A 12,814-nucleotide genomic window follows, 5' to 3' on the forward strand; every position below is an offset into this window, starting at 1 on the left:
CGACAAAGAATAATCTTATTGATAAATTACTTTGATTTGATGATCAACTTTCGGGATATTCATTAAAACGTTTTATATTGAAGACAAAGAGCACCCAAACTTACCGATGCTCATATTACTGCTAGAAATTTTTAAACAATGAAAGCAAAGCTACTCAAGTACTGTGTTGCGAGTGGTATGCAGACTTACATGAGCTCGAGTGTGCTGCCACCTGAGGCTCAAACGACTGTAGAGGTTGTTGACAAATTTGATAAATTGTTTGATATTTGAAATTCTTCTGAGATCAAATATCCAAATAAGTTCAAAAAATATTTTCAAGGATTTGATTATCAGTTAGATTTTTTGGAAGAAATGACAATATGGTTAAAAACTTAAAGGTATATGATTCAGAGAATAAAAATGTAATTAAGAAATGTAAATTTATTAAATCTTGGCTGGTAAAAATTGTGGCAACAAAAATTCTATGGCACCAGCTTTCTAAAGTGGCATTAAAATATCTTCAAACTAGAAGAGTTAATTAGGATTGTCTGGAACATTACTTCGCATTTATCTATGTTTGCGGATACTAAACAAAAATAAATTGTTTTTAAAATTTAAAAATGTCGACGTAAAGAAAAGCGCATTTGGAAGTTTAAAATCTTCTTGCAAAATTCATCCATTTAATTTATAAATTAAAAACTATTTTTATCATTATTCTATGATATTTCACACTACGAAGGGCTTTCCATTTTTTTTTATGAAATGTCTAAAATTACTTTTACGTATCCGTGTACAGGTTTTCCCAAAGTAGATGTAATTAAGTCATTTGCCGAATTAAGGATCTTGTATACTTTAAAATATGCAAATCGCAGCTTAAGAAATATTACCAAAACGCAAACAAATAAATAAAAATTAAGAATATTAAGCCGTTTATAATTTCTATCTAAAAGTAAAAACTGTCTGAATATAATTTATGTTTATATAAAGAATTAAGTTGTTCACCCCTATATCTTTTTTTAACTCCCTGGCACATTTTTATACATAAAAAATTAAATTTTACAGCTTCATGTTACGTGTTCTAGATATAATGTCTGTAAGCCAAAAAATTAAGTGTTTCTATTTATTTTTAAATTAAAACGTCAAATGCTGCCGGAATACATATGTAGAGTTGAAAATGTTTTCAGATGTACATAAATATTATACAAGAAATCGTACAGACTTCATCTTAGTCCTACGGTTCAAATGCTCAACTCAATTCTTAACAGAGGCTTGATTGAATATAATAATTTCCCTACAAATATTAAAAACTGTGACAATTTGAATCGGTTTAAATTGCTCTTGAGACAGTTTTTATCTAATTAATGAGTGTAGTAAGTCTTTTAAGGTTTTATGAGTTTTTTTTAATTTTATGTAAAGTATTATAATTAGTGCCATTTATTGTTATTCGACTTGCTCCACCTTTGGGCTGTGACCTGATGACTTGGCGGGGTATTTCTGGAAAACCGGAGACGGTGATTGTCCATGGATTTCCGGGACGATATCTGATGTCTGCCAGGAAACCGAGATGCCCTGTTTAGCTTGGGTCGACCTAGAAAACATGGGTCGTGACATGCTCGAAAAATAAATACGAGCCGACCTTGTGATGCAACATAAGCAGTAACATCGATTGTTGATATTTCGAAAATGAAGTGGAACGCAACGAATAACAATTTAATTGTATAATATATTTTTAAAGAATATCATATTTTATTTATATATGTAGCAAATTTTTTTGCTAAATAAATATACATTATTGTTATTATTAAAATTTTGTCAGATTTATATACCTATATTTTTAACTTTTTTGCCAATTTTATGAAAAACTTAACAACTTTTCAACAAACTTATTTATTTTCAACCAAAATATATTCAAACATTAAAATACTGTACGCACTAGAGCTAAATAAATAATGCAGGACTTGTTAGTAACCAAGTTTATACCGGCAATTAAACCCGTTCAGCCGCTAAAGCGGTTCAGAAATGATTTGGCAAAAAATTAATATCTAACCTGAAAATATAGGTTTACCTATTTTTCTAAAGCCATTGCACATTAATGTTGGTAGCACCGGAAGTTAAATCGGTTGTAGTGATGGCAGCAGTGGCGGCTCGTGGGTCAATCTTCAGGGGGGTCATTTTGGTTTGAAAACTTATAGTTTACTCTAATAGAAAAAAAAACAAATCAAACTATTGATTTTTTAAAGTATTTGAAAGATCTTTTAGCATTTATATTTTAGATTAAAAAATACAGACTTAGATAAAACTCAATAATATTTACCGAGATATTTATCCTATTAGAGACTTTCGTCATGACCGCGCAATGCAATTTCGAAAACTCCGCAAAATTTTACACAGTTTGTTTAAAATATACCTATTTTTAGAAACTGATTCATTAAAGTCATGCACAGATTTACGATATACACTATCAAGTTGCTGTCTTATGTTAACACGTCCTAAACTTGCGTAACTCATTGATGAATTTATATGAGTAGTGGAAGAAGCATGCTTTGTAATTTTCACTTTTAAATGCTTAATGTCAGTTACTCCATTTTTCGCCCATACAGCGTCATTCGAAAACAATAAATACGGGTAGCAAAAAAATGCATTTCTCACACTGCAGCCACAAATCCAATCACACAAATTGTACATTGATTCTTTAAAATATCTTTGAATATCTTTACCCCTATCCTTTGTTGTTTGTTTTAAATTCATATTTGGTTTTGGTCGACCACTTTCCTTTTTCTCAAGCCGCCGTTCATAATTTAATGTTCCAGCAGATTTTAAGGCAATTATTTCGTGCGGGCGGCAAACAGTAACTAACTAAAACAAAACAATAAAACATTCATCCAGTCGGGCCGTCGACTACGTTAGCGATATAGGACTGAAAGGTGACTCTCACTCCCGCTCACGAAATGCTAATCTGCCTTCTTTGTTCTATTTTACATGCATTTCTCCATAAGCCATAAGAACTGTATAGGGACAATTTAAAATACGGCCCAGCCGAGGGGCTTGTGATGCGCGCGAGGCGCGATAATATATTTATTTGTTTTGCCAATGCAGACTGCTTAGAGAATTTTATAATTCACAATGAAGTTTTAGATAAAAGATATTTATAATAAAATTGGTATTTTTATGAGATTATTTAAGGGGGGTCATTGACCAATTGACCCTAAGAAGGAGCCGCCACTGGATGGCAGGTGTTTACACGGTAGTTTAAAGCGTTTTAAAACCGGATCATCCATTTATTTAAATCGATTTAAGCTAAACCGGTTTACTACCACTAAACCACTTTAAGATGCTCGTATAAACGTGCAAAACATACGTCAATTTTACTGTATTAAAAAAGTAAACTTTACGCATCTAAAAGCGTGCTTAAAGTGAGTATAAAAAAGTATAAGTGAGTTGTACATTTCTATTATATTTAAAATTTGTAAGAAAATAGTTGTACTTTTACAGAATTTTATATTTTTCAACCTTCTTTTTCATATGGTTAGTTCGTCTATTAACTACTATTATTCATAATATTTACATACATATAGAAATACCCAATATAGATTAGCCGTCGGAGTCAATGTTTTTGCGAACGAGCAGCTGATGAACATTTCTCAAACAAAACCAATAGAGAATTTCCAGTCTTTACAAATACATATATAGTATTAAAGTATATAGTATTAATTTAATTGGAGGTATATTTTAACAAAAAATAATATATAGAATTTTGAACAAAAAATAGTTGAGATACATTTAGGACAATATTAGGGAAAAAGCGTTAAAAAGTAATTGCGAATCCAAAGATGGTAACATATACAAGGTGTTCCATTTGACGAACCTGATGCTACTTTTTCGTATGGGTGGCAATGCTGCATCACCAAAAAGGCTGACTTCCTCTTCATTATAGAAAAAATGCTTACAAATTCATTTTTAGCGTCACCTTTATTGTATTTCAATATCGAGACAATCAAAATTTTTTACATAAAAAATAGTCATTTCTAAAATACTTCACTATACGATAAAGATTACGGGAAATAAACAAGATTAAAGCTGCTTAAAAAAATTCAATACATAAAATCATAACAAAAAGAAAAACAATTTGATGCATTGTAAAATAGTTGCTAAGGATTGAAAATAAAAGTTTAATATAAACAATATAAATAAAAAAAATACTGATTGTATCCAGCTGGCAACATTTTTAAGGGAGAACCTTTAAACGGCAAATTGAAAGAATCAGTGGTCTAGTTCATAATGACAGTATAGTGATGTGTACAGTTTCCCCGCCAAAAAAATGTTGCTAAGCATCCACAAAAAAATCCTATTAAAAAAATCTAAAATCCTACCTAAGTAGTAATACGTAGAATAAGTTTACGTAAAAAACTAAATAATGCACATTTTCGATACGGTATAAAGTAAGGGTTTTTTCAATAGTATACATTTGCATGGTATACATTAGGGGCATAGTATACGTATTTCAGAACAAATGAGGGAAAAACCGCCCATTTTTTAATAATTAACTATTCTTATTATTAATTTTTCCATACTTAAAATATGTATTGCAGAGCTGCCGGGTGTTGTTTTATGCCGGACTACTGTTCTAGTTTCGGGTACATACTGTCTAGAGATCTGAAAAAGATTGAATTACTCAACTAAGATAAGTTAAAATTCAAAACTAGACACACTCTGATATTATTAAAATACGATATATTAGGATGTGATGATGCCTAAAAAGTCTATTGAAGAGTAGCAAGAAACTAGGACAAATTCTGTTTTAAACATGGTATTCGTGCATATTATCTAGTTACCTCCACCAATATTCTATTTTCGACATCAACGTGACATTTCAATAGAAAATTTCATCATGTACAACTTTTCTGTAGTGTAGTCAACATGTATACACGAAAAATGAATAGTTTTCGAGTAAAATTGAATATGCTGAAAAGTGGACAAATTAAACATAATTTCTTGAAAATGGACTACTCATTTAACAACCCAAATTACAAACTTAGCTTTGTGTAACGTTTGCTTAAGAAGTTAAACCTTGATGCACCCAGATTAATATTATTGATTCTTTACGAATCATCGGATTCCGTACTTTTTAAATTACCGCCTTATTTAATCATATTAACAGTTAAATTCTCGGTTACATCGGTTTTGCATTCACTTTTCCCTTGCTTATTTATTCACGATATTTTTCATATCGTTTCATACTTCATATTTTCATACCAAGGGAATTTTATATACAGTGCATCCGTAAACTAGCTCATAAATTCAATAAAAATGAAATAGACCGTTTCTGAAAAAAATGCCAGAGTCCGTCGACTTTAATATTGGGTTCAGGGTTTTTTTACGTGGAAATTTGGAAATTAAATATTCAGGGTGACTCAAAAAAAAAGATATGACGTCATCCATATGTTTTTTAAAATGGAACCACTATTTTTTAATGCAGAATCAGAAAGAACGCATTTTTTTACAAAGTATATGGTACAAATGAATAGTGGTTACATAAGCAATTTTGAACGAAAAATTATGATAAAATGTAAAAATTAAAGAAATACCTATCTAAATTAAATGTTGGTATTTTGGTTTTTTAGTTGTTAGTTGTGTATTTTGTTGCAACTATTTTTACATTTGCAAGTGGTGTTTATTCTTTTTCAGAGGCGGAAACAGTGTCATCCTACGTTTAATAACTACACTTGATTACCTACTATTATTGTATGGAATATGAGAAAATTAACCGAACGTGAAAGAATCGAAATCTTGTGCATGATTGGTTTTGGAGATATGTCGCGTACTCAAAAGGAGGTGGTTCAGTTATTTAATGCAACTCATCCTGATCGGTCGCCTAGTAGTCAAAGCATGGTAAGCAGAGTTTAAGCAAAGTTTCGTGAATTCGGGCATGTTCGAGATACTCAAAAAGCTGGTCGGGGTTTAATAACTGAAGAAGATGAGCTTAACAGTCCAAGATAATCCCAAAGCCACAATCACAGGTACGGCTTCTAATGTTAATTTATCGGGATCTACTCTGCATAAAGTATTGAAAAAAGCACGTTATAAAAAAGTTCCTCCCTTATAAAATATTCTTACTTCAAGAGCTATCGGAAAATGAATTTGATCGCCGAAATGAATTTTGTGAGCAAATGCAGCAATTATGTAATGATAACAATAATTTTGTAAAACAGATAATATTTTCTGACATAGCAACGTTTACTCTAAACGGCCATGTGAACAGACAGAATTGTCGATATTAGGCGACCGAAAACCCTCATTGGCTCACAGAATGTCATAAAACAGCACCCTCAAAAAGTCAATGTGTGGTGCGGTATAATGGAAGGAAGAGTTTTAGGACCTTACTTTTTTGATGACACTTACTGGTGAGAGGTATTTGGACTTTCTTCAAAACAATATTATCCCTGCTCTGAAACTTTGTACCGGATTCGGAAGAACCCGACATGCACCAACGTGATCTTTTTTTCAGCAATATGGAGCCCCGCCACACTAGCTTTACCCGTTCGCAATTATCTAGATGAAGTTTTTCCAAATCGTTGGATAGGTAGACGAGGGTCCATTGAATGGCGACCCAGATCGCCAGATTTAGCTACCCTCGATTCCTTTTTATGGGGATACTTAAAAAGTAAAGTGTATGTCACTAAACCAGCGAGTTTAGAAGATTTAAAAGAACAAATACGCCAGGAAATTATAAATATTACTCCAGATATCATTGGCAACGTTCAATAAGAATTTTTAAATCGCCTTGGTTATTGTCAGGTTGTTAACGGTGCTCAATTCGAACATTTAATTTAGATAGGTATTTCTTTAATTTTACATTTTATCATCATTTTTCGTTCAAAATTGCTTATGTAACCACTATTCATTTGTACAATATCCTTTGTAAAAAAATACTTTCTTTCTGATTCTGCATGGTGGTTTGCATTTAAAAAATATATTGATGACGTCATATCTTTTTTTTGAGTCACCCTGTATATTTAATTTTCACCTAAACCAAATATTAAAAACGACAGGTCTCGTTTTTTATGACATGCTGTAATAGGGAACATATTTAGCAATTCAAGTAATTTGGCATCTTCATAATTTTTTTAAAATATTTAGCTTACGTGCTACAAGTTTTAAGAACTTCTCCTCGACTAATTTGAGGCTTGGATTAATATAAATTCCATAGTATACGGACCAGATACAAGATCCGTATTCTAAGTGGACAAGGCACAGTAAATCATATTTAAGGCTTCTTCTAATGAATACAAGTGAATCTAAAAGGCCTTAGCCACAACATTATTCAAATGAATAATAAACTGGTGACGACACAGATTAGTTTCAAATCCTTTGCAAAAAATGGATAATTGCAGTATAATATATTAATATCATTAATGAAGTCATTTAAAAGGAGTGGCCCAAGGTGTGATCCCTGAGAAAACCATATTGGATCCAAATTATCTTAGACAGAAAACCGTCAATTTGAACAATAAGCCTTCTATTGGATAAGTAGCACTTGAAGCAAGACAATAAAGTTATATTAATCCCAAATAGCTTAGGCTTATGAGGGAACATCTTGTGTATTACTTTATCAACTGCCTTGAATTCGATGTATATTGTATCCACCTAAAAACCCTTGTCCAAGGCGTCCAACGTGAAGTCCGTGAGAGCAAGGAGGTTTTAACTTAGTAAATCTACAAGTTCTTAACCAGAATTGTTCTTGAGAACCAGTGGGGCAGAAAGTCGCACCACTGTCACAAACCTTGGACATTGCACTAAGTATGCAAATTGGATGTTAATTACTAATAGAAGCTCTATCATCTGACTTCTGGTCAGGCATCTAATCTGGTTCTATGCCTTTGTTGGTATGAAGAAAAGATAGCTTACCGAATATGCCTGAAATAGTAATATTTATCGTCAGGATTTTTAAATTACCTTAAAAATTAGTCCCAAGGTGAAATTTAAGGTTATCGTTATTTATACCCATGTTTTGATATCACTCGTTTTTAGAACTATTTTTATGGTGGGTTAAAACCAGAATTAGAGCAGCAGGTTTAGCATAGATTATTCTGTATGCTAAACCTGCGTACCCAAAAATGAATGATAGTTTCAGAAAGTAGCCACATCTGCGCTGTTGATCAGAAATGTTCCTCACTTTGATTGGCTCGACCTTTTGACAGTTGATAGTGTTATTGTTTGCAAAACAGTAATATTAGTTACAAGAATAGAAATTTTCTACGTGCAGAGTTACCAATCAGAACTTACTTCTGACCAACAGCGACGAAGAAGTATATAGAAGTTTTTTAACATTTGACCTTTTTGAGATCACCAAAAGACAAACATTAATCATTTTAAATTTGTCGCTCTTTCTGCCATGCCACAAAATTTGAATTGGAAATTAAAGCTAAGGTCACCGTTATTTTTCCCTCTTCCTACCCTCTAACTTTTAAAGAGTTCATTTTTTTTATACCTGGTGTTGACAGTTATTCTTGGATGAGATTAAAATAAAATATCCTGTATAACACTGGTTGCCTTTTATGATGTTCAGATATGTTTTTTGTTCTTGGATACCACATTTCTGGATTAAAAAAGATGTGAAAAATGCTGTTTAGAAAAATAAAACTGTCTTTGTCCTCGTTTCCTTCTACCCGTCCAACTCTGGTTATTACTTTATGAGATAAGCTTGAGTGATTAAGACATGAACAAAAATATATTAAAAATTATAAGGCAAACATGCAAAGCAAATTAGAGGTTGTCATTGAAAAAAAAAAGAAAATTAGAATTAATAGAGGATGAATCCATAACTAAGCAATTCTTTTAAACAGAACGAATAAATTAGGTTCCCGTATGTTCCAAAAGCTTCTGGATAAATTTTCTAGCAATATTTTTGTTTTACAATTACGCATTTCTTTGTCTAATATATTTTAAACTTAATTACGCTCGGAATCTCATTTTAACCAACTTGGATCTAATTTAAATTGACTAAATTATGCATGAGTTTGACATGACGCTGTAGCTAATAACATTAAGTATCTACAACATATTTTTTAGCAACATAATCAATAACATACATAATTTATCTTTTATAAACCTTAAAAAGTATAAAATAATATATAGGTATAAGAATGTATTCTACCTGATTTAGTATAACAGAACATTGTACATATTATTAAGATTTTGTGTCTAAACGAATCATTTTTTGCGTCTAAAATATGTTCCTTTTCCAATAAAAACACTGTATATTTTTAAAATGATATTATGTACTTTCCTTTTTTGAGTTCTTATTAAAATGTTATACTATTAAGACCTTAGTGAATATTCTGGGTTAGAAATACATATAACTTACTAAAAATACAAATTGCATAAAAAAATTAAGTACCAAGGTTTTTTTCATAAAGTAAAATCTTATCTTAAAATTAGCAAAAAGTGTAGCAGTTCTTTTAAAAGGGACTTTTTTTGAGTCAGAACGCACCAAAGGCGCCACGTACGTTGTAACACATTTGTCTAATCAGTACGTTGCGCAAAACAGGACAGAAGGCGTCGGACATTCTGTAAGGTTTGTAGATAAAGGCGATTTAGGAATTATTATTCCGCTGCCTCGCTGGGCTCAGTGTGTATGGGCGTCTTACCCACACTATTCGTTATGTTTTTATTTACTTTCACTAATTATTAACAAAGCACCAGCGGCTACTATTACATAACCTGCATCCATATCGATACACTCACAAAACTGATCTGTGGTGGGAATACAGCGAACGCTTCAAACTCTCCAAACAGCCCAAAAGTTCCGCACAAAATGTTTATTGCTCTCTGTTACAACGTGTGCGGAGTGGTTGGTTCGTTCGGGGCATTCTGTTGAAAATCATTATGCACCATTAGAAAATTGAAATTTTTTCATAGCACAAGGATTGTTGGAAAGATCATTTCTTAAAAAAAAACATTAAACATTTCCTTGGCACTTACAATTTTTTTTTGTAAATAAAGTAAAAATAAAAATTACTCGAAAACGAACTAGGTGTAGCAAATATTTAACAGAAATGACCTCCTCTAGCAGCTCAGCTCCTTCAGTTTGGACTATGACTACCCACTATATAATAAATATGTTTATTTGTGCATATCATATAGATGCGTTATAAAAAAGTTATATGGTATTAATACGTCTGGGATACCTGCTATAGGAAACCCTTCTTCTATTAGTTTTAAGTTATGGGGGAATTAAAGAAGGCTTTCTTATTAGTATTTCTATATATTCTTTTCCTCCTTAGATTACTAATCTTAACATTTATACATAACATTTTGTGAAAAATAATGTTTGACATTTATTATTAGAAAACTATATTTTCCTTGGCAGTGAACTACTTATATATCTTTAGAGTTAGACATTATAGTTAATATTAATAAATATTAATATTAAAAATCATAAATAAGTGGGGGTTAAGAATATTCAAAAATCTATTAGTTATCTTTTAAACCTATTTAATTATCTTTTAAAAAATATGATAAGCCTATCTTTTAGTAGTAAAAATAGCAAAAAAAAGCTACAAAAGCAGTTAAGATATCAAGAGTTTCAATAAATCCTAAAAATTTATGATTACTGAAATAATTATAATATTTATTATAAAAATAATATTTAACTTATTATTGGGTAAACGGTAATACAACCTATTCTTAAATATTTGCAATTTTGTGAAAAATAACTAGACTAAACTAAAAAAAGCACGCCTGAAAATTCCATAGTAAATTAAAGCACTTCCAATTTTAATTGAAATAAAAAAAGGTCTTGTAAGTTCACACTGCATCAGCATTCAATTTTGTGTGCGATTATAATTTTTTTAAATTGATTGAACTGCTGATTTCTAAAGAACACATAATTGAAATTATTTTCATGTATGGCGATAAATCTAGATTCTAGACAATACGAAAATCAAACAGGATCAATGTTTAATAACACGAATTTAAATTAGAACGAATTAAAATTGAAATTACACGAGATATGTATTATTTCGTATAGTATATTCGAATTAGTAGGTAAGTATAGGAAAACTGGATCTGTTGCAAGCAAGAAAAGAAATAATCAACTTTGTACAACAAGACATAAAATCGTACTGTTATGAAACAGTAAGGACGGTTTTCAAATTAAGGAAACAAAATATGAATTTTGAAAGATGGATTTAATAAAAGCCAGACAAGTATACATTTTCTTAATGCGAATATAAATAAATAAAATCTTAAATTTTACTTTCTTATAATACTTTCAATCTTATTTACTTTCAACAAGATAAAGCTGCACACACTCTTGAGCAGTGGTTAGTTGAACAATTTCCAGACAGCTGGATTGGCCAAAGAGGGTAAGTTGAATGACGACCAAGATCCCCTGAATTAAACTCTTTGAATTATTTCTATAGGGACTTAAGTAGTTGTTAATGAGGAGCAGCATAGCCCGAAATTCAAGAAGTTCTTCAAACTGTTAGAGGTTAGCCTATTACATTAAAATCGCCACTATTTTACCTTTTTTAAGTACTAAAAAAAAAACAATGGTGGGCTATTTTGGAAAACACAATTAAATAACCTTTCAAGGAGCTGCTTTTACCAGTTTTAGAGGGTTGATGTAATTTGTCTAAATATAAGCGCATAAAATAATATAAAATAATTTTAATATTATTAAAAAAAAAGTATCTACGTTTAAATTGATACCCTATAATATAGAAAGTCTCATATAAATATTAGAGCATCCAAAATTCAGTAAAGTTGAAGGTGTTTTTATTTGAAAAAAATCTTTACAGATCAGTAGAACCCAATTATCCGGGCTGCGGATTATTCCATGACTATATACATGATTATATGCCATGACTTCCCAATCTTTGAATTATATTTTTGAGGTTTTATCGAAATAGCGTCATCCCATTCCAAACGACGTAAACTCTATACGCCGTAAGGAAGATGCATAATGACATGAATGTCTGAGATTTAGTTGCGCGCCATAGACGAGCTGCTACTCTGCTATATTCTTAACATGTGTCTTTGTTTTTAAAATGGTAATAACATGAGTTAAATGCTTGATAGAAGAATAAGAAGATAAATGTTTAAACGATTGAACAAAAACTAGAAATGTTAAATAAAATTAAAAAGCGTAAAAGTGTCCCGTCTATGAAGTTACAAGCAAACAATACGCGGTATCAATAAAAAAAGTGAAGCTACAAAATGAGATAAGGCTTCAGGTAAATAAAAAAAAATACCGATAAGGAATTATTCTGCTAATCCGGCCAGCACTCATAGACTAAAGCTTACTATGATTGGAAAGTTAAAACTCATCTTTTAAAAACATGAAACGGCAGAAACTCCCAGTTTACAATTATAACCAGCAAGCTGCTTGGAAATCTCGTGGCATCTTACAAGATTGCTTCCATGAAAAGTTTATTCCTCGAGTCTTATTTGTAAAAGTAAAAATTGCCATAAAAATTGTCTTCTGGATAATGCTTAAGATCTGACAGAAATCTATCTATTTTTTATTCCACCCAATGTTAGATCAATTGCTCAACCAATGGATCTGCGTATCATCGAGACAATGAAACGGGTAAAGAAAACTTATTAAGTGAATGTAATCTGATGAAATTTTGGAAATCGTACAATTTTTGTAGTGGCAAAGGCATGGAGTGAAAAAGATTTCTTTCAAAGCAGTTTTTTAAGCCTCATGGAATCTAATACGGAAAAACTAGCATAACTAACTGCATGCTACGGCGACAGTGAGAGGTGGACAGTGTGATCAACATGAGAGGGGTTGAATTAGCCGGGTAATCACAATCTGACACACCTGAAA

At 31.3% G+C, this 12,814-nt stretch overlaps 1 protein-coding gene across 3 annotated transcripts in view; it reads right to left on the reverse strand.

Annotated features, from left to right (window-relative positions):
• Window positions 1-3,929: 3,929 nt before the first annotated feature.
• Window positions 3,930-12,814, reverse strand: part of LOC126734472 (homeobox protein extradenticle) — a 69,545-nt gene continuing 60,660 nt past the window's right edge. For all 3 annotated transcript variants that reach the window (XR_007660063.1, XM_050438122.1, XM_050438121.1), the window contains one exon: window positions 3,930-4,632. Coding sequence is in view for 2 of the 3 variants with exons in the window: in XM_050438122.1 (XP_050294079.1) it covers window positions 4,596-4,632 (37 nt within the window). In the remaining variant the exon portion in view is untranslated. The remainder of the gene's footprint in view (window positions 4,633-12,814) is intronic.

The sequence above is a fragment of the Anthonomus grandis genome, chromosome 3 (assembly GCF_022605725.1).
Source record: "Anthonomus grandis grandis chromosome 3, icAntGran1.3, whole genome shotgun sequence".
Classification (NCBI taxonomy): domain Eukaryota; kingdom Metazoa; phylum Arthropoda; class Insecta; order Coleoptera; family Curculionidae; genus Anthonomus; species Anthonomus grandis.